A 26,882-nucleotide genomic window follows, 5' to 3' on the forward strand; every position below is an offset into this window, starting at 1 on the left:
GTTTATAAGTCGCGGCCGCTAGTTATAAGTAGCGGCCGCCAGTTAAAAGTAGCAGGCCGCCAGTTATAAGTCGCGGCCGCTAGTTATAAGTCGCGGCCGCGCTTAACAAGATAACAATTTACAGACCACAGCCATAGAATTTAAATATTTTACGGACCAGATTCCGTCTATTTCTGGCGGTAGAACAAGCGGCCGCGACTTATAAACGTAACACGCGGCCGCTAGTTATAACTTGCGGCCGCAAGTTATAAGTCGCGGCCGCGAGTTTTACCGCTAATTTTGCCGCCAGTTATGAACTAGAATCTAGTTTGTCCAATTCAGCCACGGTATCGGTTCGGATATTTTTTTTCTGTTTTTATCTGAATGTAATGCAGGTGGTTTTTAACGTCTAGACAACCTCGTTTCCAAGGTCTGTAAGATGTTTTTTAAACGGCAAGAAACCTGATTAGGAAATCCAACAAACCCTAATGAAAAATATAATTTTGTATCTCTCATTATACCAACCGCGGTATTACTTATTCTTATTCCTTATCCATTATTTTTAATTATTCTTTTGAATTAATAGACTTTTATGCAGCGACAAAAACTCCATTCTGATTAAATTTAATCTCGTCAATTAAGTTGATTGAATTCTACCTTCGTAAAGAAAAAGTCACGACAGCGCATAAACAAAAGATGTTCAGTTTTTCTCATAGCCTGATTTAAAGTTGTTTTATTCTGTGTGAATTGTATAAAATACACCCTCTTTACCAGGACTTTTAAATTTTTAAAAACGGGCACAGGCAGGTAATACTGTGAAGTTACGCAAATATTACGTACTTGTATGTGTGCGTTTCATCCTCATATAGAAAATACTACAGGACCTGGGATCAAGGTCAGATAGACATAAAGTTAACCTTGTTAATAGCAGTAGTACAGAAAATATAAATTTGTGAGTTTTGACATAAAAAATATGCTAGATGTTATTGTAAAGGCTTTTAAATGTCTGGTAGTAACAGGATATCAAAATATTTTGAAGTAAGATTTGGGAAGTGTGGATTAATATAAACAAACATTATTGTAAGATGTCATAAATAATAACAAACGCATCCTTTTGTAGTGTGTGTGACCTTATAAGCCGAAGTAGACAAAACATATTTTGTGTGAGACGAAACTTTGTGTAAAATAAGCACGAACAGAAAGATATGTCAAGTCTTTATAATAACATGATGTTATCCTCGTTTCCATTTTTGATCTTTTGATCTAAGAGAAGACGGGAAAGGTAAAAGGCCCTTGGGACAGCAATCGCGTCAGAGACTCTTAGCCTTATCTATCCGTAACATAATTTCTGACTGTTTTACCTACACATATTTTTAAAATATAACTTTTCCTTAACCCAGTGTCCTGTTATAAGGCTAGATTTTGACATACAAGCCAGCCACACTCTTATATCAATCAATCAATCATTTTCAACGACTGATAGCCTTGTAATAAAGCTTCCCCAGAACGGGAGATCTTGGGTTGTTTAAACCTGGGCCGATGCTTCAAACCCCGGCAGAGATTATAAAATTGTGAATTTTTCTCTGCTTAGCGTTCAGCAAGAGAATGGGCCACCCTCGCCCCAGGATTTTTTGCATTTTAGATATAGAGATGACGTCGTCTTTTCTTATATATCAAAAAGACAAAATACCCTGGGGACGAAGGTGGAGAATAGGATTGATATTTAAAGCGGATGTCTAGTTGAGCGATTGCTGTGCTTGCACGCCTTTCGTAGATGGGAGCACTAGGACTCCCTTCGCAAGACCCTTGTTGATAGCAGTATCAATAGGAACTCAAGGGGCTATCCTAGGTAAATAATTTTAATAATAATAATAATGACACATATTTCAGATTGCTGTATTTGCTGCAATAAAAAGTCTCGTATACGCTGTTTTTATAAGAATATCAATCTAACCAGGCTTGCCATTAATCTTACTTTTCTATCGTTAAACAATAGACCGTTTTTAGCCTGAAATCGCGGAAGATATTTCTCAAGCAAAAGATTTAGCCTATAACACCTCCGGTGAAGAGTGCGCGAGTAACCCTGCCCAAAGGTAATCCAACATGGTAGCGGTGATATGCCAATATATTGCTTAACTTATCCCATAATAGATCGTGACAAAATTACTTTAATAGTAATAATAGGATGTCGTTACAGTAATTAAATACAAAGTGAGCGGGGAATTGGTATAATTATATGGTTGAGCGCAGAGTTGTAAATCTTTTTAACGATCTGTTATGTAGCTTGTAGCTAGTTAAACTTATAGTTTTCTGGGTGTTATTTGTTGTTGTTTTTCGCAGATGTTTTTTTTACAAATAGGATAGAAAGTTTACAAAAATAAAACCTTTGCCATGTAAGTAAAATTATAAGCCTAGAGTCCCCTTTTTCTTCGGAAATTTACGATGATGGAATAACATTTTATTAGTAAAATCAAGGTTATTTTAACGTCCATAACTTTATCTTGACCCTATGTATTTAATTGGTCCAATCATGCTGCAACATAAATTTAATGTTGCACCCTGTGTTTTGTTAAAATGATTTTATTCATTATATATCTTTTAAATCATTCGAGAAAATAAAAATTGAAGTGTAGATAACTATATATGTTAGAATATTGTATAGCTATATATTTATTTACCTTGCACAGTGTGATAAAACTTTTCTAATACTCACACAGAAAATCATAGCTATATGACATATATACATTGAAAAATAAAACGCAAATCTTTAAACATAAATATGTATATAATATATATATATATAATTTAAAAAAATATATGATTCGTGATTTGCTAAATTTTATAAATGATAAAAACAAAATAATAATTTCTTGGAATATAATATCCTAAAACTGAAATCAAAGTGCCCTTAACTATAACAAATAGTGATCTCTGGTTAGACATATCTCTGAAAGATTATGAATATCCATAAAAGATTACAACACAAGTTTTACAACATGATTTCAGGTTGATGATCAAAATTATATACTTTTTCGTTATTCTCCTGGTAAAAGTTTTTGTAATCATTTCTTGTGTTAAAAATTGCATTCCCTTGAGTACTTTGTTCTTGATATTGCTGTTCATAAGCATCATTTCTAGATGTCCTTCTTCTATGGCTAGCATACGGTGCAAATTGCCCTTCATTTTGCAAAGTCCTACCATTCCAACTTTTATATTTTGAATTCGCATTGTTTGCAGTTGCTCTGACAAAAAACCCACATGGAAGGTTATCATCTGCAGAGGAATGTCTTTGTGTTGTCTCAGATTGATCAGAGGAAAATAATCCCATTGGCTGTGAAAAACTTAAAGATCGTTGGTTAATATCATTTTGTTCATCAATCGACAGAGCATGCAGTCTTCCAGATGTTTCGTTAATATCTATACCACTGTCTGTTTCAGATCCAAATTGTCTCTCTGAACCAGAATGATCATTACTATCATGATGCATCTGCCTCGGTGGTAGAGGTGGCGGCCCTTGTTGTCTTGGTGGTGCATGCTCATGATGACATTCGTTTATTGTTGCTAGGGCATTTGATTTTAGTTTTAAAGATTGTGTATTTTCATATAAAGGTTCTTCAATTAATTTATGTTGACGGCCATTTTGTTCATGTGTACAAGAGTAGTTATAAGACACATTGGATCTAATGTTATCATCATAATGATCACTAATATACCCATCAGAGTAGGCTCTTCTACTAGGTGGATCAATGTCATAATCTGATGATACTGACTTGCAATCACTAATATATCCATCAGAATAAGCGCGGTGACTATCGCTTCGATTTAAGTCAAATGTTACAGATTTCTGATGAATTGGGTAACGGTTTTCCAAAAACCTTTGCAAATTTCCATGTGTATCATAATTATAGCTTTCATTTCTTAAAATTCCACTGCCAGTGGAGTTATGTGATGCTTTTGAACCATGACTACTAGTACTACTGGTGCTGCTTTGTCTGCGAAGTCTTGGCCGATAATCAACATAATCATATGATGTTGAACTTTCTGTAAATTCTGATTGATTGTTATAGTTATTATTATTAGTGTCATAATCTTTACCTAAGAGGTTTAAATGTTGCATAGAATCTGAAAACTCAGAGAATGTGCTTCGTGACCGTCCCTTAACATCATCAGAAGTTTTCAGCTTTTCCACACAACTAGGTTGTTTTCTTGTCATATGAGAAGTGTAAGGAAGATCTTTTAGAATTTCATTTTTTTCTTTTTCAATGCATTTTACTTTTTCTAATTCTTGAAAAATGTTGCGTTTCAATTTAGGATGATCCATCATATAATCTTGCATTTCTCGCAAATAACCTTGATCCAGCATTGCACGTAGCAATATCACAATAATGGAAATTTCATCTGTTACATCAATTGGCATAGTGCTATCATCAGTTTTAAGTGTTGGTTTAAGGCCAAGACGAAGCAAGTAAGTGACAACATCTGCGCAGCCTGTCAGAGAGGCAGCATGCAAAACAGTATAACCCTCTCGATCTCGTATCTTCCAGTTGGCTCCATAAGAGACTAACACTTTTACCATTTCTAAGTTTCCTGCAAAACAACTAAATTGTAAAGCAGTAAGACCTTCATCATTGACATCATCGATGTTAAACCTTGGGTCTTTCATAGCTTCTTCTAAAATCAACTTCACCCGCTTTAAATCATTATGAAGAATAGCACGATGAAAAATTTCATTGCTGTTTTTTGTCATAACAAATTTAAACATGATGCTGCATAAATATCTTCTGATGCAGTTATTAAAAATAAGCTTCAAATAATGAGTAAAATCTTTCTTCTGGATGGAATGTCTCAATATTTATTAAAATCTTTGATTGTGTAAATACTTCTGAAAAGTTTTTGTTTGATAAGACGCAGGTGACATATATATAAATCTAAAAAAAAGTTTGGAAAAAGTAAATATATGACTAAACTGAAAAAAAAACTGTTTTTGTTTTAGGTTTTACTACAAAAACAACAACAAAAACTAAAAATAAAATAGTGGCTCCCGACGACTAAAATTAAAAATTAAATGCGCTTAAATGACGTAAAAAAAGTTTGCCAATACACTAACAACATTGTGAAATACGACCAAATCTAAAAGAAACAAGTAAAATACAAACACGATTTTATAAATTAAAAACAAAAATAACTCAGTTTTCAGTTAGTTTACAAAAAACATTGAAAACATTTGACCACTTATTTTAATAAACATTCATCTAACTACACGTCCTTGTCGATTCATTTTGATGCAACCCTTCCTCTCAAAAAAAACCATTGAACGATTACTACAACTGAACAATACATTTGTATTTACTTTCCATGGCAACAGTGGTACGTCATTAATTATTAAATTTATTCCTACTGCAAATTATAATCGACACAAAAGACCCTCCTGTGGAGATTTATGAATAACTAATGCTATATCAAATATATCGAGTTTTTATTCACGGAGGAGAACCCAATAGTGATTCACAAGGATTGATCGCCGAACAAAAGATCCACAAAAGATCAAATACACTGATTTTTCTTAAAAGAGAAACCTGATCCCAGGACGGTAGAACAAGATTTGTAAACAAATTTTTTCTTGTCTTGCGAAATGCTAACTTTATCAAATTACAAAAGTTGAGCTGAAAAAAATTTTTTTAGTGTGACTTCTTCACTGTCGCAAAACGCGATTATCAACTCGCTAAATAAGAGATGAGTACATAACTTTTAGACAAGCAGTGACAAATCGGATATTCTTCAAATTCACTGCGCGATGACAGATTTAAACAGAGAAAATATGAGTAATGCAAAGCGAATTTTCTATTCATCTCTCAGATAAAGACGTTTTATTAATATCACAAAGACCTTTCATTCCCGTGAAAAAAAGCTTTATTTAATTTATGAGAATTCTTGTATAGCGTAACGCAATGTAATCGACGAAGTTCGAGGGTTGCATCGTTTGTGACCGCTAATCGTTCGTAAGCTTCCCCCGTGCAACCCTAGCACACATCCTGTGTATGAAGATATGATAAAAAAAGTTACATATGAAAAACAAGTAAAAATACAGCCTATCTAATATCTTCTCATACTCATCTCCACATAATCTTGTGAACAAGAACCAACATAACCTACCAGACGAAAGACATCCAAATAAACAAAACAAACCTTGAAAGACTTTTTCTTTATCCCTAACGCAGTGACGAACATAAACAATGAAGAAAAATGACAAACTATTTTAATCGTTAAAAATCTTTGAAGTTAATTACAAAACCTTGTTTTTTAATTCTGTAAGTCATTGTAACATGGAAAACAACGTTTGATCATCCACAATATACCGTTGTTTACTGAAGCGACCACAAGTCAGACTTAATGCTCTCCTGTCACACTCCATTGTAGAGCCGCCTTCCAACTTCAATATCACGCGGCAGGTATTAATTTTTCTTCAAAGCGAGTATAAGCACTTGATTCGTCATGATACATACAAAAAAACAAATGCTTAAAATGTGACTAAAAGATCCTGTTTGTCCCGCGTTCTTATAATAAGTGTTTTGATATGCGCTGGAACTTATAGTTATCCTGGCAGCCATAAAATAGACCGTTTCAGCTTAAAATCCGAAAGTCTTTTAGAAACCAAAAAACTCTCTGACCTGACATAGGGTTTGTACTGAACAACACCATTTTAATTTCAAAGAAATTAAAACCAGCCAGACATACTGTTCGCTTAAAAATTACACAGCTCGTCAATCCTCCCAAACAATAAAACAACTTTGTGTAAGAATATATTTCTTACAAGAAAAGTAAAAATAGAATTGTAAGAATTTACAAAATCTTCATCATTTGTGTTTACTCGAAATTGTTTGTTTTAAAAGTGAAAACATTGTTTATAGATGTTTTTAAACCGTCGGTTTGATTGGTCACGATCGCACGTCAACATCACTGCATCGTTCCAATAGACTTCAACATGGAATTTGACGTGTATTTACCAAATAAGGCTAATAGTAAAGCGACTCCATAGCCAGTTGCACGCTCGTTCTAAAAAGAATAGTGTAAAAAAAAATACGCGAAGCAAATAAATTAAACCAAGAGTTCAATCATTATGCAAATGTATGCAAGAGGAATACCCTTCTGCATGATTTTAGCACCTAGATATTTTTTTCTGTCCAATGGTCACAATTTAGGCTTAGGGAAAAGTTGGTACTCAAACAAACGACTGTCGTCAGGATATAACTTGTTTCTTTGTAGAAAGTGAAGAAACGTAAACAAAGAAGGGTGTGAAAACAGAGTAGTACGTACTGACATATGAAATACGACACATGACACGACGTATGAAGAGAAATCCGACACGATGAGTAAAGAACAGTCACGCAGAAAACGAAAATTCCAAAGTCAAAAGCGACTTTGTCATGGTTTCATAGGAACGCTCAGCAGAAATAGAATCTGAAACAACGATCACGCAAAATAGTGGAAACTGAAATTGAAACTGGCTTGATCATTTTGATTGGACCGATTCCTTATTTTTAAGCATTAATGCAATCATTAATTTTCCTGGTAAAATACAACAAAAAGAAAATCGAAAAGGGTTAGCAGTGTAACACTTTTCTAGAAAAAAAAATCGCGACTGATTCGCGAAATCAATCTTTCGTACCAAACGTTAATTTAAGTTTTATCAATTTACATGTTAAACAATTGTTTTTATGTTAAAGTTTATCAACTTGATCATTAATTCGCGAAAATTTGTGACATTAAAGTAATAACAAATTTGTCCGTTGTTCAATTTCACAGTGGTCAATTAACGTACTCGTTAAACTAACTAGATAACCAGAAAACCAAATCACATTATGACACCTCGTTTAGCTTATTAATAAACAATAACAACAAAACCGAAAAAAATAAAACACACGCTTCAAAACAACCCTAAAATCTTATTAAGTCATCATTATGCATATTACGACATCAAGACTCCTCACATCGAACTAATCCCACGCGGTGATCACGATTCACCATACGTCAACATGTCAGATGTTTTATAACAACATCAGAACAGGCGGCGATAAGGTCATTTAAATTTAACAATAGTTACATTAATTAGCCCGCTAATGAACTTGGCGACATGCTAATTTGTGTGTGTCTAATCTGTCGGTTGAATCATTGCTTTTTTAATGGATCTGAAAAGTTGTATCAATGAAAAATGATTTGTAGCTAAAAATAATAGTAATATCAGCTGATTTGGGCAAATGTATATATAGTTGCAAATAAATCTAAGTGGAAAAAAATAAAGTTCAAACAAATTTCTTGGTCGCAGCCTGTACACGTTATAGGCCTTAACCTCTATTTCACATCACCAAAACATTATTTAGTGTTAGCTCTGCATGTTAGCCGATCTTCTCAATAATATTTGCAAAAAAAACTGTTTTTGGAAAATTGGCGAAATTAGATTTTTTTTTCAAGAACAAGTAGATAGTAATTTACATCTCATGATTTGTATTATAGAAATTATTTGTTTACTTTTCAATTTGCACAGAACAGTTATTAGGCGGAACTATCAGCGCGTTAATAAAATTTAAAAATCATTTTAATTTGTCTAAGAGCGCTATAGCAGAAAACAGAGACAAATGAAAATGAACCTTTAAGCTTGGCTCCAAATAATTTTTGTAAAGTTGTTATCCAATTGTTGTAAGGATAAAAAAAAATATAATTCTTTGTTGTACATTGTTTCCATTAAAGCTTGGTTCACACGAAAACGAACAGTGAATAATGGCGCACTATAGAAAAACAACTACTGGGAATTAAAATTTTGGTTTACATTCAAGTTGTCATCGTGTGATCTTTTCGATGAAAAAAATGATTTTGTCTATATTACTTTCGAGTTTACCTGAAAAGCAAGCAAAACAGTTCCACACGGGGAAGAAAGTTTCGGGTACTGGCTATGTTCAGTTATCTCACAAAGTGAGATACGTCATCGTTTTTCGCGCTTGTCTTTCCGTTTTTCTTAGCACATTACTTCTTCCAATCGATTAATAGTTTTCATACTTGTACGAAGAAAACATAATTTATTTTCAAAACATACGAGGCGGTGTCTTTTAATATTACACAGAGATAATAAACGCTAAAAAGGCGTACACGCGTATGGAAATTTTTTATCGCTCAAAAACTTTCTATCCTTTTCATATTATCGCCACGTGTATACTAAGCTGTTGTTCAACAGTTGTTCAGAAATTTGATGGGCAAGTTGTTAGACTCTTGTGATACTTATACCCATCTAAAGAGAGTAGCTGGATTCTTTCTATTTTCAACTAAGGCCATGTAAACATTGTTTCATGAGTATAAACGATAGACACGTAGCCCTCTTACCTTTTTCATCCAGCGTGCTAACCATTTTACAGACTGTATTTGTTGTTAACAGTAACCTATATATATCTTTCTTTAAGTCTGAAATGCCAAAAGAGCTGGAAAATTCGTCTTTGTTATAATTATGCAACAAATAATTAGCCTGGTTAATAATTTTTCAGAAACTGCGAATTTCTCGCCAGATGACGTCATCGGTAATTATAAACGACTGGAATATTTGAAATATTTGAAATAGTTAAAAAGTTTCGATTTTAAGAAAGGTGTTATGGAAAGGATTTGTTACTTAGCTAATTTATCTGCTGGGATTAAGCCAGAAAATACGAAGACACGTGTATTACCGAGGCTAGTGAAGCGGTACAAGTCTAGTGTATTGGCAATGAGAGTGTTGTGAATGGGGTTTATGTTTCAATTGAAGGCTGTGTTACCAAATTTAAAAAGGACGCTTCTTTAAGAAGAATCTGCTTTATAAGAATATCAGGCTGGTATTCCAGTTTAAAAACAATAGGTTAAGAACAATAACAAAATAAGAGGAGGATGTCCACTTAATATAACTTTTTATTTTTCTGATATTTTCCACATTTTTTAAATACAAATTCCTGACATTTTTTCACTTTTCCAGCTATTTTCGACGAGAAGATTATACTATTGGGACCTTGAATTACTTAAATATTTTGATAACAAACATATTGATAAAACAGATTGGTTAAATATTAATTCTAATTCTTTCAGAACAATCCTGAAACTTAACCCTTACCAATATTTTGGAAAATGATAATAGTTCTGATTGGAAAATTTTTGATCTTTTTCTGACATTTTGCAAAAAGACTAAATATGCCGACATTTTAACTATAATTACAAAATTTCTGACATGTCCAGTCATTCCTGACAAAATGGACAAAAATAATGATGATATTATTCTTCTTATAATAAAAAAGCGTGCAGTTCTTTATTTCTATAAAAATTATTATTTTTAAAAGACTTTCAACGACATAATTGTTAATAATGTGAACACATTTTATACGAAAATCGTAACGATGGCGTAAACTGTCGTCGTAAGCCGTCGCAAGCCGTAAAAATGTTTGTTCACAAACGTTAAATATTCCAATCGTCGAAATCATAAAACAATTTTTTGTAAGCGACAGAAATACGACAGTCATTTAATGAGGATTGAAAAATTAATAAAAATGACACTTATTATTTTTATTTATAATTGTTTATTTAAGAAATAAATAAAACGTTTAATTTATTTATAAAATGACGCTTATTAAAATGGCAGACGTTGACAGTTTATAAATAGAAGTCCAAACTATTACGTAGTTGTCATTTTTAATTATCTTATTTACGAGTTGGATCGGAAGTATTAGAGGAGCGTGCAACAAAACAACAAACGTACAGATCTGAGATGTCAGTAGCTACAAGGGATATTATGGACGGTAATTACAAGTGACAGGCGTTTCTGAGGTGCAAACACGTTTGTCAATGATTTTAACGAAGTATAAACAACAACAACGACACCAACTGAATCAAAGGCATCAGAAGAGTTTCAAGAAGAATACTTAAATTTTACATCATACTTAAAAAACAGATTGATTTCATATGAAAGAGCTTGAAAAGTGAACTCTCTCTACCTTGAACTTGTGAGGGACTAGACATCTGTTTAGGGTGAAAATTTGAGAGAGAGAAAGGATATAGGGACAAAAAAATCAGGCTAGATACCAAAATATTTGTTCTAGTTAGGGAGTTAGAGAGTTTGATACAGATATAGAGAATGTTCGAGGAGATAAAGTCCAGGTACCAGGGATAATATAGAAGGGCATTTCAAATAACACGTTTCAGTTTGATTGATAAGTATTTTCAGAGCATTACCGCATAAGAAGAAAAATTAAATCTCCTAACAACCACATTTAAAGAATGAATTACACCTAATACACAAGTATTGCCGAATGCAGAGAATAAAAATAACATCATAGAGAATTTAAAAAAAAAAAACTTGCGAATAATACTGGCGAACAACAAAGGACTATATCAAGAAAAGTGAGTGAATATAGGCTTTTCTACTTAGTTGGTCTATCATAAAAAGACTTTAGGTACAAATTTCTTAGGTACAAATTTTTCGTGTGACAATTTATTTCTATACCATTCTACCTGTTCGCACAACGCACAAGCATTGACTTCATAAAAGCCACATATTATGGAAATTTATCAAATTTCTACCTTTTTTACAGGACCAGCCATGTCAATATGCAACCAGGAGATAGGACATGAAAAACCAATGTGAGAACCTGCAAGGAGAAAAATTAAAGGGAAAATAAATTACCTTAAATTCGACCGGGTACGCCATGTCAATGTGTAACCATACGCCCGTAAATTGAAATCCAATATGTGCACCTGAAACGCGTGTAAATTAAAAACCTCAACTATTTGCAGGTTTAATTAAAAGAGTCGCTAATCGCAGAGTTAATTTCACGACTTACTGATTGCAGGGTTAATGGTAATATTGTGGTGATGAACGATAGGATTTTGTTCCCGAAATAACAATAACGAGTTTGGTCAAAACAAAAACAAACTGCAAAACAAACGTATGCAAAAAGTAAGAAAACAGCTTCGCGGTTACACGTGAAAAATTTTTCATTAAAACAGTAAAAATACTAAGAATAGGGGGTTAAATTGCGCGGGTTAAAAATAGTTTTTGATATTTCACATGGTGTCTAATTTCACGGCTCAACATGAACCTATTAACATTGAAAAACTATCGACTTCGTGTAAAAACACAACATGTTGGCTATTAGTTCGGCAGACGAAATACAAACCATACTTACCGATAAATAATCCTGCGCATGACACTTGAGCATTACTGCGATTCTAAAAACAACAGATTGTCTTAATTAGATATGATCAACAGGAAGAGGTCACACTTTTTTTCTTTTAGGGCTGAATTTTATAAAATTTGACACTTTCGTATATTAGTTGTTTATTCTCAACGACAGAACTTTGCGACAAGACTCGCTGAATAAAGCCTGTTTAAAGAAGAATAGGGATCAACACACAGTATTTTAATATTTTCAATACCACCAAGATAACTAAACGACATTTGTTGTTGACGTTTCTTTATTTTGAATAAAAGAAACGTACCTTTACAGAGTTCTTCATATCTGCAACGCAACTGGTGAATTCATCAAAATGAAGTTCCGGCGTGTAAGGGACTGGGAACTAAACAAAAGAACAACCTGGGTGTTGAGTTATCGACCATACGTATTTTCTTATAAGCAACCATATGAATTCCACTCGCAACGATTCGTGTTCGACGTTACATGAAGACAATGCAAACAAAATCTACCACGAATTTGACGTGATGGTCGCTTTTCAGAATTTAAGTTTAAGATTCATCCAGAACATTTCCCAGTTAATTGGTTTAACAAAGAATTACTCAAGACGCAACGGAATATAAAAAATGCTATTGCTGTTCGCAGAGTAACATATTCTAGTGAAAAGGCTTCGATAATACAGTAGCTTCAATCGATTTTTTTGATATGTATATCGCATTTCTGGGAGTTGCCATAAAAAATTGGTCGCAATTTTCTATCAAATTCGTGCAACTCTCACTAAAATTGATAATAAACAGCCAATTCTTACCTTTTTTAAACATCTAACAAAAAACGTTCAGACTAAAAATATGAAAGAAAAAAGACAACGCATAACATACCACCAAATCACCACTGATTCTTCCCGCTTTCGAGCAACTTGTTTCACAATCCTCGTTGTTTGTTAAAATGGCTGCATGATAAGCTCCTGTTGCTATGCCCTGAGCACCAGTTAGTGTTGCCATGTCAACAATAATATCAGCTTTTAAATCCTTTTTCGCATATGCTACCTAAAGGGAGAAAATAACAATCACCAAATACGAAATGATGGTTCCCAGTGCTGACTATTAACTAGTTACGATTAAGAGCTGTAAATTTTATCAAATAAAATTCGGCGAACGCTAACTGTTAACGATTTGTAGAAATAGGTTTAAGGGAATATAAGTAAAAAAATAAAATTGGTATAACATGGATTGTAGAGTAAAAACCAAGATCAGGGTTAAAAATGATTGTGCTTCCGTTCTAAACGAGCGGTAAAAAAATTAAAGTAGTTTCTAACACCTTTAAAAATATATTATTTGAGGTCAAAAGTGTTTGGACATCAAGTCAAGTGTACAACATACTTACTCCATCACCAAGTACCAGTCTACCTTCTGCGTCAGTGTTGTTAATCTCAACAGTACTGAATAAATAAACAAATAAACAAGTGAACAACGAAACAAATAAAGTCATGTTCCCTTAACATGCTCTGAATACGGCATTCACGCTAATAGTGAAGGGTTCAGCTCTCTAATTTTTCATAAATCTACTAATATAATACATAACAAGATTGCTGCGAGCTTTTGTGTGCGATAGGAAAGCGACCAAGCGCTTGCTTTATGATTATGACTTTTCAGTATTTCTTCATATAAAGTAAACAACTTACAGTCCAGAGTACAATGTATGTACATCGTCAGGCCTTGTTGCTAACGGACCTACTGCGTTCTCAGCTAAACAAAAGACTGCGTGGAGATTTTCTTTGAATCCCTAAAATAAAACGTTTTTGTAGTATTCACTATCTCAATATAAAGATGTTCTTTGCTGGTTAAAATATTGTATGTTCCGTTAACCAATCAGTATCCTTGACGCACAACAGAGCGAAAAATAAGTTTGCATTTAACAAGACACACCGTAGTGCCGCAAATTGTAATTCTTCAATATCATTTTGTATTATACACAGCTATAAACAAGAGAACATGAACCAAATTTATTCAGCACATTGAACAACCAGGGTAAAACTACTTGGAAGAAACAAAATGTTAAAACAACACTTACAGCTTTCACTGCAGCACGAAAAGCTCCTAATATGGCTGCAGCACCACCACAATCTCGTTTCATGCCAGGCATGCTGTTCTAAAATGATAAAAACAAAATCGTAAGATAATAAAACGCGATAAAATAACTACAACCTATACAAAGGGTACTGTTAACATTTTTGTACCACAAAATACAAACAACACAGCGCAGTTGGAGCGTTACATGAAAATTATGGCATAGTATGAAACTAAGGTATGGTACTGTCATCACAATGCATCACTACAAAACAAATTATAAAAGTGAGACTCCCTTTGTTGGCTTTTATTGGTAGTAGAGGACCAGATCAGAGTTTTTTATAAGAAAGTATTAACGAAAAATCAAGGGATCCAAGAAAATGGTTTGAGATAATAAAAGCTCAAGTTATCAGGCGTTCGAGTTACCGGGAGTGGTAAATGATATGCACTTTTTTACAATATTTTGCTAGTCGCGAAATACATTTTTCTTTAGTAATTGGAACCTCCATACAAGCGTCAGGTCATTACGACAACAAGAATGTCGTGGTATTATATAATTTCCAAAATACATACGTTAGCAAAAACTAAAATAGTTAAATCTGCATATGGTACGAATAATGTTTGAAAGAACTTTCTGGTTAATAACAGAATTCTTCATAAACAATCAATTACTCGTTTACGTCACGAAAATTTTAATATTTTGTCCATGTAGTTAGTTATTTTTCAATTTTGACACCGGTGTTGAAGGCAGTCGCTTGTATAAAAATAACTCATGAAACACCATTTTACTGCTACGATTCGATTTTGAGATTCATTGAACGCCTTGATATGCACAACATTGAGCAACAATCTTAAACAAAATAAACTATAAATTCCACAGACTAACATACAGTAACCCAGTGAACAGATATACCCCCTCTATCCTCTATATCAATGCTGAAATAGACTCTTGAAAGTGTTTACCCACGATACTGTGCCTTCTACATTATTAGAAAGGTGTTTCGTCTCATCATATTTTGTCCAGGATTGAAGGTTAAAAAAGAAATGGCAAGGAAGATCGATTTGGTATGACAGACAAAAAAATGTAAAAAGGAGGGCGAAGCTAATTACCTACATTTCTCTAAGATATCTTTGCACTTAAAAAATTCTTGTCTTATAGAAATGACATCAATTGCCCAATGTACAACAACGTACCACAATGCACAACAACGTACCACAATGCACAACAACGTACCACAATGCACAACCACGTACCACAATGCACAACCACGTACCACAATGCACAACAACGTACCACAATGCACAACAATGTACAATGTACAACAATGCACAACAATGTACAACAATGCACAATAACGTACAACAATGCACAACAATATACAACAACGTACAACAATGTACAACAATGCACAATAACGTACAATAATGCACAACAATATACAACAATAGGACGGTTTCCATAAGCAAGATTATTCAGATTTGACAACAAAACGGCAATAGGAGGTAGATTTATTTCAACAAACGTTGCAAAACAATTTAGGGATATTATTAGAAAGCAAGCTTAAGGTTAAACGTAGAACATGATAGTTTAGTAGGCGACGTTTCAGGAGATCCTTCTCCCATCATTTCAAAGTTATCATTCTGGACAGTTCCAAGAAGCAACATCGGCTTGTAAGAAAATTTCATCTCAGACAGGTTGAAAAAAAAAGATGCAGACCTATCAATAAGGGGAGAGCAATTGCTCTTGCTCACGCAAAGGCTCGCCCAATTCTGAGAAATGAGAAACTAGCTGAGCCATTAATTGCTCCCCCATATCCAAAAATAGCTGACTGAGCAATATCAATTCATCTCACATAGATGTTCTTCCTTATTATTTACAGTAAAAAAGAACCGAAATATATAAAAAATATATAAAAAAAGATAAAATAAAATGATACAAAATATGCGTTTATAAACTTATTCTGATTGCTCATTTTAAATTATTGTAACCTTGGGGGAGCGATTTATTGCTTGGGTGTTATTTTCTCATTGATAGGCCTGAAATGATAAGAAAAAGCTTTATAAAGATTTGGTCATCGAGAGATTTGTATGGCACAAACTTCTGTCAAAAACGACACAAACATTTGAATTGAACCGTAAAGCCGCATATTATATCGATATTTAAAGTTAAAACAGTCCTTTACACAAAATTAAAAAAAAATCCTCGACATTCCACGAATTGTAGAAAAAAAATAATTATCGCAAAAGCAACAAGTCAAAGCACAAATAACTGATTGAAAATGAAACAACTTTAATTACAAATATCAAAATGTGAACCATATCAGATTTAGAAAGTAGGCAATCATCAAAATAGGAAAAAACCCTGATGTAAAAAAACCACAAGCATTTGTTTTCTCGTAAATAATATGGTATTTCTTTGATGGGAATCATGACCTGATGCAACACAAAGCTAAAAAAATAAATCCTAAAATCGGGGATTATTAGAATTAGCTCTTGCAATTCTAGAAAACCCAATTATTTTTTCCAAAAAACAACAACAACAAAAAACAAAAAAAAAAAACAAGGAAAAAAGCATGGTTTTCCAGATTGCCAGGCTGACTGTGAATTTTGCACATTTTTAAAAAATAATTAAATATTGAACAAAATCAACACAATGCTTTTGATGAAAACAGCTGATAACTGTATACCTCGAATAAAGAGAAACCATTCTCGTTGACCTATATATGCTGGCAGGTGTTTTTTATTTTGTAATATAATATGTAAAACAAAACAAAAAAGTTGCAGGCGAAACATTAATATGAGAAAATGAGAATCAAAAACAAACTTTGTAAAGAGAATAAGGTGATTATGATTTCATAGAAGAGAAATAAGCATGATGTATGGTGAAAACAATGAAAGTTTGAAGTTTGGTTGAATGAATATGTGTGAGCAGGGAAAAAATACATTTGTAACAAAAAAGTTTGGAGTTTCCCAAAAAGGGTTTTTTCAGATAAAGAAAGGTTGACTGAAGGTTTTTTTATTTACTTAAATATTTCTATATTTAATTTATATATTGATTGTTTATTATTTATTTTCCTATTTATTATTTGTATATTTAGGACTTTATTTCTCAAAGATCTTTTAATTTTTAGGTCTGTGTATGTATACGCATCAAAATAAATATATTAAAAGAAAGGAAAATATATAATTATGAACGAAAATAAAAAAGCTTTACAACAAAAAGAAAATCTTCACTTTTATAATAACCTGCAGCATTTTTTTATTTTTTATCAAGCTTTCTTTTCAAAAATGACGTTAACCACGAAATGCTGAAAAGCATTGTGTTTATAGCGCTGAGAAAAATAATACTAATAACAAAATTCAGCGAAGTTTCATTCATTAACCTATTAATATAGCTATTGATATAATATTGGGTATGTGATTATACGTAGACTTATAAATTTTTCTATCAGGATAGATCAGTAATTATGAATAACAGAATAGTTATATATAAAGGATGAAGAAAACTATAAACAAAAATACTTCAGATATCCACAAAGTTACTAGGAGTTTCTCCACTGTTTTGGATTTTGGCATTTTGCTCTAATGTAAACAAGTAAAAATGAAAGAAGTCAAAAGAAAAGACTACAGTTAGATTGATATATTTTCAAGAAATAGTTTGACTAATATCTAAAATTAGTTATGAACAAAACGATATGAAGCAATTTTGAAATTTATTAAAAAAAAATATTTCTTTTAAATACTAAGAAAGAAAGATATTGCACGTTTATTAGGAATGTATTTTTTATTCTTGTGATCTATTTATTTCTCAGTTTTGATTGTCCCAAATCATATTAGCCGGGTATAACACAGAAGTCGGTCGCTCACAAAATCTATAAGATATATTGTATGCAAATATAATGTGTCTCAAACAGCACCACTTCTTCCTCCAGTTAAAAAGGATATGATCATTTTTTGTGCATAGTATAAATTATTCAAAACAAACAAAAAGAAATATAAAAAAAGGCTTTTTTTAAAAAAATGTTTTTATCAACACGAAAAACAGTAAAACATTTGTAAAGTTTTATTTATCACGTTTCAAAAAGAATCCAATCATCAAAGTCTCTGGCATATCATTTAGCAGATAAATTCATGTGGGTGAAGCAACCATTCACTTACTTAACAGTAACCAGTCTGATGATGGGTTCTACACGATGTACTAGAAATTAGATCCTGTTACACGACAACATTAATTGCATATTCTTAAATTTGTAGATCATATAAATAGAACTTCACTTTTACTTAGTTTCAAACAAACTGACTTTTATTTAAACAACCCTTGCACATGCAGAGTATGTTTGAATGTTTGTATTCTGTAATAAAAATTTATAACAGTAAAAAAATCTCAGAGAAGGTAAAATCATGTTTAACTTTTCGTAAAAACATCTACTAATATATGTCCCAAGTATAAAATTTTATGCTTGTTCATTCATTTTTAGTGAGAGAACGTAAATGCTGAATAAGCAGAACAGAATAGTTATGAATGGAATGACAACAAAGTCGACAAAAGACACTAAAAGTTATACCACAGACCCTCTGCTTATTTACATCTGTGGAAGCGCGGAAAGCGACACTAAAACAGCTTTACGTGACGGGCTGTCCAATTACAGTTTTGTAAGATGCAACTTGAGCACATCGAACAAACACAATTTCACAGAAAACTGCATTGCTATTGTAAATGCCAAATTATTTATTTTTATATTGGACAGAAAATCCATCATGAGCACTGAATGCCTAAGTTTGCTAGGTACAGCTGTAGCTTATGACATACCAGTGGTGGCTGTTCGAGAAATTGGATATGCATTACCCTTAACGCTACCGAAACAATATGCATCAACGGAAATCATAGATCGTTCCCGAATAAATGAACATTCCATCAAAAATGAACATTTGGCAACAATTACAACACTGGATCAAATATTGAAAACATTATCTACTCAAACTATTATTTATCACGAGCACATACACAGCAAATGCGTGAAAACAATTTTACATATTGCAAAAACAAAAAGCAAAAGCATATCTTTTTTTGATCAATACAGGACTCATTACATAAACGAGAAAGCACCTTCACCAGAACAAAACACGCCAATGACAACTTTGATTATAGAGCCATGGCCTCCAAAATATGACGTCAGAGCAGCAAACACAACTGCTAAGAAATCTACTGACAAGCACAACCATAAACAAACAAATAATGTAATTATACAGAAACAAAAGCTTAAACATTCACTAGACTTAAATGAACACAAAAACAAAAAAGTGTCGTCAACACCATCACCAAAACAAGTAAGAAAAGTTAAAAGCAACAAAAATTCTCCTTCAGATATAAAGTTCTCTTCTTCTAGTGAGCCAATAAAAGCATTTAGAGATACCACAAAAGAATCCAAAAATGATAATGGTGAAAAAAATTCACACGAAGGAGAAAATAAACACATACCAATCAGAAAATTTCGATCAAATACGCTCACTAAACCTATTGAACCACCAAGAGGCATTATACGACGACAGTCAAGTCTTCCAAACATTGCAACAAATTATTTAGTAACGGATCCAGTAAAAAGCGAACCAACAATCTACCATTTTCCAATGTCACCAAGACTAACTGTACGCTTAACTAACACGTATGTATCACCAAGATCGAGTCTTTTGGGAGATGCTGAACAAATTCATTTATCTCGCATATGTTCACCAATTGATTTTGTAGGGGAAGATATATAGAAATGTGTAAGCTTTCTGATATTGTGAAATGAAATTCCCACCCAATAAAAATAAAAATGGCTGCTGTGTAATTTATCTCTACCGTTATAGAAATTGAATATTTATTTAACAATAAACTTGTAATTTTTATTCATTTCTAAACATGGTAGGGTTGAATCGTAGAGTTCGTAATTCTCCCAGTATCAAAAGTCTCTCATGACCTAAAAATTATGTGAGATCTCAATGTGAAAGAAATAGACCATTAGCTAGTTATAAGGCTTGTCTGCTTATTTTGGTTTATAAAAAATGTTGGTACTATTTTTAAAGCAACAAAATAAAATATATTGTTATCAGTAATACTTCCCAATATGCACCGTTTTTCCTAAATTAAGTTATGAATCTCTAGCGTACGTAAATTTATAAAAACAAGATTTGAATAAACTCTTACAGCTTTGTACCTTTCAAAGTAACAAATTTAGGCAAAAATGCACACTTTTTTTAAGAAATCAAAATAAACCGTTCGTATTGTAGAATCTGAGAAAAAATAGTTTCTCAGTAAAACACGAGTTCATGTAATTAGTAAAAAAAACATAGGAAATAGCTTTGCTGCAATGGCAAGGTCACATAAAGTGGTACCTTCGTTTCCTCTATGAAATCCTGATAAAAAATAACCATTGTATAGTGCACATATCTGTTTGTGCTATTTTAATCAACAAAAATTGAAATTGGTTGAAGGCAAGAAAGTAACGCAGAAGGAAGTTATGCAAAATAATACTTTATGACAAAAACAATTATTTTTAGCCAAGTATGTAATGATCAACCCTTTTGGAAGAAACTTACCTTGTCTTTTATGGATAAACCTCCAGTATCATAAACAATGCCCTTTCCACACCATGCAATATTTTTGGTTGCCCCTTCTGGCTTATAGCTTAACACAGCCAGTGCAGGTAAATGTATGGCTGCTTTCCCAACACCATAAATGCCTACATAAAAACAATAACAGTTATTCTTTCACATTCTTTATGAGCAGAACTAGACATGAAATAGATCATCCTTACAGACAATATGAAACGTTCTTTTTTTTCTTTATCACATTTGGATGTAAAAAAACTGTATGGTTCACTTTCATCACAAACTCTTTCTGATTAACATACTTCTAGCTACTAAGTGAACATTACCTCCGAAACCTTTTTTGCTAAGCTCTTCTCCTTGTATGATAAAAGGTTCTATGTTAACTTCCTTACCAACAGTACGAATTTCCTAAATAATATATATTCTGTTCTTACTTCTGTCTAAAATGGTAAGAAGCTAATTTAATAAACCAGTTATTCGTTTTGAAGTTCTTGTAGAAGCTTTAAAAATATTTAGTATTGAAATATTTGCATATAAGAAAAAGAGATTTGAAGAAAAAAAAAAAAGCAAATTATTTACTCATTTTGCAAAACGCGAAGAAAACCTTGCAAACCCGATGTTTCATGCGTATAAAACATTGGGTTTAAAAAAATGACAAAACAACAACAACAACAACAGCAATAACAAAAACAGGAACAACCAGGTTTTGTTAATGGTGTTACCTAAAAGAACACCACCAGTTGTATTAAGTAATGTTTTAAACCCTCTCGCTAGATGATTTTGAACTTCCAGATCCATTTGCTTTTAAGAGACTTACATATCCACTTCCCTAAGAAGCATTGATATGCAAGTGACAAAGTGTAAAAACAAGAACTAAATAAAAGCTATGTGGAACTGGAAACATGAGAACAAAATATACCTACCTCAAGAAATGCATCTGTGTGCATTTCGTTACAAGGAACATCGACAATTTTCGCAGCCAATCTGACAGATTGTGAAGCAGCATGCAAGCAATCGATTTCGTCATCTTGCAAAGGTGATTTATCTGCCCCAATGAAAACAAATTCAACAGTAATTGTTACATCATTGTCACTGGAACCTGTTTTAGTATTGTATAATGGAAAAACACGAGGAACTGCACAACCAAGAGCAAAAGCAGATTCACGTTCACAAACAATCTAAAATAAAAAAAATGCTCCGCTGATAGATCGCTTCCTGTATCTCTTATAATAATACGGAGACTGTGTCTGTCCATAACAGGCAAAGTGGATATCGTCATTTTCCTTTGATGTCGCTGAAAAACTTATGTCTAATAAGTTAAGTTTTCTGATGTTACGGGGCGACGTCAATAACACTACTTTAACGTCAATATCCTATCAATTTGGGTAAGTTTCCTAAACCTGGGAGATCAAATCCGTTTCGGAATGGATGAGTTGATGACGTCATCTAAAAACCTTCAAACCTTAATATCTCCGCAACTGCTCGTAAAAAGTACATAATCCTATACATTTTCTTGATCAGTGTTTCAAGATCTATAAGATGAAGGCAACAAGTATACAAATTTCTAAAAAATTTTTTTAGTATTTTAGCAGTTGCTGACTTCAGCAAAATTTTCAAACCCTTTATATCTCATTAACCGCTCATCAAAAGCACATGATCATATACATTTTCTTGATCAGCAGTTTAAGCTCTACATATTATAGGCAACGAATAAACTAAATTTCGCCAATTTTTTTCTTTTTTTTTGTATCTGCACTGCTGTCATCTCCAAAAAACTTAAAACAACCTATTTTTCCATTTTCCTTCTCATCATCATCATCATCATTCTCGGCTTAACGTCCGTTTTCCATGCTAGCATGGGTTGGACGGGGTTTATTAATGACCCTCTTCCAATCTGATCTAGACTGTGTTAGATCCAAACTCAACTTCCTCTGTATCAAGTCTGTCCTTATAACCTCCTGCCAAGTCTTTCTCGGTCTGCCTCTGGGCTTTGCCCCAGGAACTATCAAGTCTCTACACTTACTTACCCAATTATCCTCCTCCATTTTTTCCAAGTGCCCCAGCCAGTTCAATCTTCTTATCTGGATAACATCTTTAATTCTACGGAGACTTAGCCTGCTTCTTAACTCATCTGAACTCTTTCTGTCTCTCAGACTGGCATTACACATCCACCTAACCATTCTCATATCATTCCTATCTAAACGGTCAAGATCTTCCTGCTTCACTGCCCATGTCTCACTACCATACAACATAACACTTCTTACATAGGCCTCATACAACCTACCTTTTACCTCAATTGACAGGACTCTGCTAGTCAACAAAGGAAGTAACTCTCTGAACTTTTTTTCAAGCAGAACCTATCCTGCAAGTAACACTTCTACCAACACCCCCTTCACTGCCCAACATATCACCTAAGTAACAGAAGTTCTCAACTATCTCTAACACTGTTGTACATCATTAAAGCTGGAAATACTTCATTCTCTATAATCTCACATTTGCAACGCTTGCATACAAACTGTATGTCAGCTCTTAACCTTCCACTAATACTACTGCACTTCTTATGTACCCAATGCTTGCAAGTCTGACAAAAAATTGAGTTACTACCAACCCCTTTCCTGCAAACTCCACAAGGCCACTTTCCAACTACAAGGTCACACTTGGCTGCAATGCTACTAATCATGACTTTAGACTTTGCTGTGTTTACCTTTAGCCCTTTCTCTTCTAGTCCTTTCTTCCACTTCTCAAACTTTTTAACTAATTCTTCCATCGACTCTGCTATAAGAACCAAATCATCTGCATACAATAACTCCCATGGACAACCTGTTCTGAACTCCATCGACAGTGCTTCTAAGACTAGAATAAACAACAAAGGACTAAGTACAGAACCCTGATGTACACCAACATTTACACTAAATTCATCCTTAAGTGAATGGTTAAACCTGACACGACTTCTAGCATTGCTGTACATAGACTGTACCATCGTAACTAGCCACTCATCCACACCTAATTTTCTCATAGCCCACCAAATAACTTCACGTGGCACTCTATCAAAAGCTTTCTCTAAATCTACAAAGGCAAAATAGAGATTCTTTCTCTTTCCTAAATACTTTTCCTGAAGCTGTCTGAGTAAAAATATTGCATCTGTAGTGCCACACCCTGGAACAAAACCAAATCGCATCTTATCTATATCAATTCTTTCTCTAAGTAACTTATCAATCACTCTTTCAATAACTTTCATTACTTGATCAACCAACTTCAAACCTCTATAGTTACCCCTTTCTAATGCATCACCCTTGCCCTTGAAACAATTCACTATTACACTCGACTGCCACTCACTTGGAATAGCACCATCATTTATAATATGGTTAGCAAGACTTGTAATAAGCTCAACTCCAATATATCCAGATATCCATATATCCTTCAGCTTCCAGACTTTTCGACGGGGCCTGTACTTTTCCTTGGCTTCTTTAACACTCTTCAAGATAATATCACAAACCAGCAACCTATGCTGGGAAACACACTCTTCCCCCGATATAACTTTCATGTCCTTCACCACTTTTTTGTCTGCCTTTCTAACCAGGAAGTAATCTATCTGTGTCTTACAACCACCTGACTCATATGTTATCAGCCTACTGTGTCTCTTACTGAATGATGTGTTGCAAACCACCATGTCCGTTGCCATTCCAAACTCAAGCAATCTCTCCCCTTCCTTATTTCTGCTCCCAAATCCATAGCCTCCATGCACACCTCTATAACCTTCAGATGACTTCCCAACATGACCATTAAAGTCGCCGCCCACCATGACAAGTTCAGTGTCTCCAAACTTTGATGTGACTGCTATTAACTCATCATAAAACTTATCTTTATCTTCCTCACTGAGTCCATACTGTGGAGCATAAACTGACAGAAAAGTGAAAATCCTATTACCTATAAAAAACTTTATCACTATAATACGACTATTAACACGCATAACATCTATTACTTTTTCTACCCACTTCTCTGCAACGAATATGCCAACTCCTCCATATCCATCACTATTACCAATCCAAAAAAGCTTATACCTTGCCCTCCTACCTTCCACAAATCTCACTGAAGCTCCTCTCCACCTAACTTCCTGAACACAACACATATCAACAGATCTACGTTCTAACATTTCAACTACTTCACCTGCTCTACCTCTCAGAGTACCAACATTTACACTAGCCATCCTCAACCTAGTTTTATCTACCTTGTGATGTGATAGCTGGGTAACGGTCTGACGATGCTCACACCTGACATCTGTCCTACCATGCGCGACACCTTCACTCCTTAGAGTTCCAGCCCCGTTTACGCAGTTTGTCTGATCAACTATTCTTACGGTCATTAATAAAGAGTTTTGGCATTGTTTTACAGCTGGATGCCCTTCCTAGCGCCAACCATTCACAGACCGGACTGGGTGTTTTTTAAAGTGACACCATCACTATGTGGCATTTCATGGGACTTCCACAATCGCCCCTTTAAACTACGGTATGGTGGAGGACGTTCAACTCCTCTCTTGTCTCTTAAGGAGACCCTTCACCCCTTTTTTTCCTTCTGCCTAAGTGAATTTCTCTACGGGCTTTATCGACTAGTAGACAATAAAAAAAAGAGTGAAATATCTAAAACAACAACTCTAAAACAAAACAAAACAAAGAAGATAAGATAAGATAAGATTAGATATAACACATGGTATTTTTAAAAATACATCCAAAGAGTGCTTTGATTCTTAATTTTTTAAAAATGTTTTTTCTGTATCTCCACAGTTGTTAAAAAATACTCTGATAGTTAAAATAATAGTGGATAAAGAAAGAAAAATTACTAGCAAACAAATTTAAAAGGAATTCACCCACGAGAATGTCTTTCCTCGCTAATTTTAAAATGAAACATCTGCTGTTATGTTTTTGTGGCCTGTGTAAAACTTGTAGCAGCAAAAATTAAATAAATTTTACTTAGCGTTACTTGGGGCTTAACACTGAATCTAAACAATACCTTTTCCTTGTATTTTTTTAATAAAATGTCATTTAGTAAGGCCAAGGTTTTCCTGCTGATACATTACAACGAAGCAACAGACTAGGTAATAAAATAAGAAAGAATAAAAAACATAAACTAAATACGATGTGTATTACTACTTACAACAATGTGTTCATTAGATGTTCTTGGAACATATGTTTTCACCAACGTGGAGAGTGTGTGAGGTAACATAGGAGCGTTGTGTCGACTACTGGTTGACGGCATAGACGCAATTGTGAAGTTTTTGAAGTACAATTCCACGCTGTCAGAAGAAGTTGTTGACAACTGGTCAAATCCTTTGACGAAGGTCTAAACCAGGGTAATAAAATTATGCTGTATGAAAAGCTTAGATCACAAAAAAGAAAATTTTAAAGAAAAAAATTCCGCAGCAACAACAGCATGTAAACCAAGCTGCTAGGTAAACAAGGACTCATATGTGTGATATGTGTTGTGACAGACATGTTTATTGAAAAGTAAAACAGGTATGCATTTTTAAATTGGGTAAATGGACAACTCCTTATACATAAACAAATTTCCCCTCATCAATTAAGTTCTCAAATAAATATTAATTATAGTAAACTTGAAACTTAAAGGAAGCATTCAAAATACCTTTTCATCAATAACTTTTCCAAATTTTGCAGATATAACACTGACATTATCACGTAATTTTATCAGGTCGTTATGTTTTCCAATGATCAATACACCTTCAGTGTCAGGATTTGCAGGAGATACAGTGTTTGAATATTTAATGGTAACAACAGACGGCATGTTGATTGTTTAATATCTTCAGATTTCTTATACAATTAAGCTTTGTTTGCAAACATTTCTTTACCTGCAGCAAATATTAACATTTTTTTGTTGCTTTTTTAGTCAACTTCCTATTTCTGTTTAGATGTGTTAGCCAGAATTAAATTTTTAAAACATGGTCAAAATTATCTCTGGATAAAATAAATCTCTGGATAAAATTTTTCTAAGAAAATGTTTCCTTTATTTTTTATTAACAAGGCTTGATTATTAGATTTCA

General features: G+C 33.4%; 3 protein-coding genes across 4 annotated transcripts; 1 reads left to right on the plus strand and 2 right to left on the minus strand.

The window, feature by feature from the left end:
• Window positions 1–327: 327 nt before the first annotated feature.
• On the minus strand, window positions 328–6,630 carry LOC130613767 (uncharacterized). The gene has a single exon (XM_057435107.1). The coding sequence runs from the start codon at window positions 4,739–4,741 to the stop codon at window positions 2,969–2,971; it is 1,773 nt and encodes a 590-aa protein (XP_057291090.1). The 5' UTR covers window positions 4,742–6,630; the 3' UTR covers window positions 328–2,968.
• A 136-nt stretch (window positions 6,631–6,766) lies between these two features.
• Window positions 6,767–26,774, minus strand: LOC130613769 (probable aminopeptidase NPEPL1). Of its 2 annotated transcripts, none has more exons than XM_057435109.1 (13): window positions 26,468–26,774; window positions 25,982–26,167; window positions 21,754–22,008; window positions 21,157–21,238; window positions 20,819–20,961; window positions 14,244–14,321; window positions 13,855–13,955; window positions 13,557–13,611; window positions 13,052–13,219; window positions 12,481–12,558; window positions 12,168–12,210; window positions 11,666–11,736; window positions 6,767–7,032 (listed from the first exon to the last, which is right to left on the minus strand). In XM_057435109.1, the coding sequence occupies exons 1-13, from the start codon at window positions 26,624–26,626 to the stop codon at window positions 6,934–6,936; spliced, it is 1,518 nt and encodes a 505-aa protein (XP_057291092.1). In that variant the 5' UTR covers window positions 26,627–26,774; the 3' UTR covers window positions 6,767–6,933. The 2 variants fall into 2 exon arrangements, with proteins under 2 accessions (XP_057291092.1, XP_057291093.1); XM_057435110.1 differs by lacking the exon at window positions 11,666–11,736 and adding an exon at window positions 11,563–11,630 and having other exon boundaries at window positions 26,468–26,770.
• On the plus strand, window positions 17,059–20,155 carry LOC130613771 (uncharacterized). Its single transcript, XM_057435112.1, has 2 exons — window positions 17,059–18,632; window positions 18,718–20,155. The coding sequence occupies exon 2, from the start codon at window positions 18,731–18,733 to the stop codon at window positions 19,997–19,999; it is 1,269 nt and encodes a 422-aa protein (XP_057291095.1). The 5' UTR covers window positions 17,059–18,632; window positions 18,718–18,730; the 3' UTR covers window positions 20,000–20,155.
• Window positions 26,775–26,882: the final 108 nt, after the last annotated feature.

The sequence above is a fragment of the Hydractinia symbiolongicarpus genome, chromosome 11 (assembly GCF_029227915.1).
Source record: "Hydractinia symbiolongicarpus strain clone_291-10 chromosome 11, HSymV2.1, whole genome shotgun sequence".
NCBI lineage: Eukaryota > Metazoa > Cnidaria > Hydrozoa > Anthoathecata > Hydractiniidae > Hydractinia > Hydractinia symbiolongicarpus.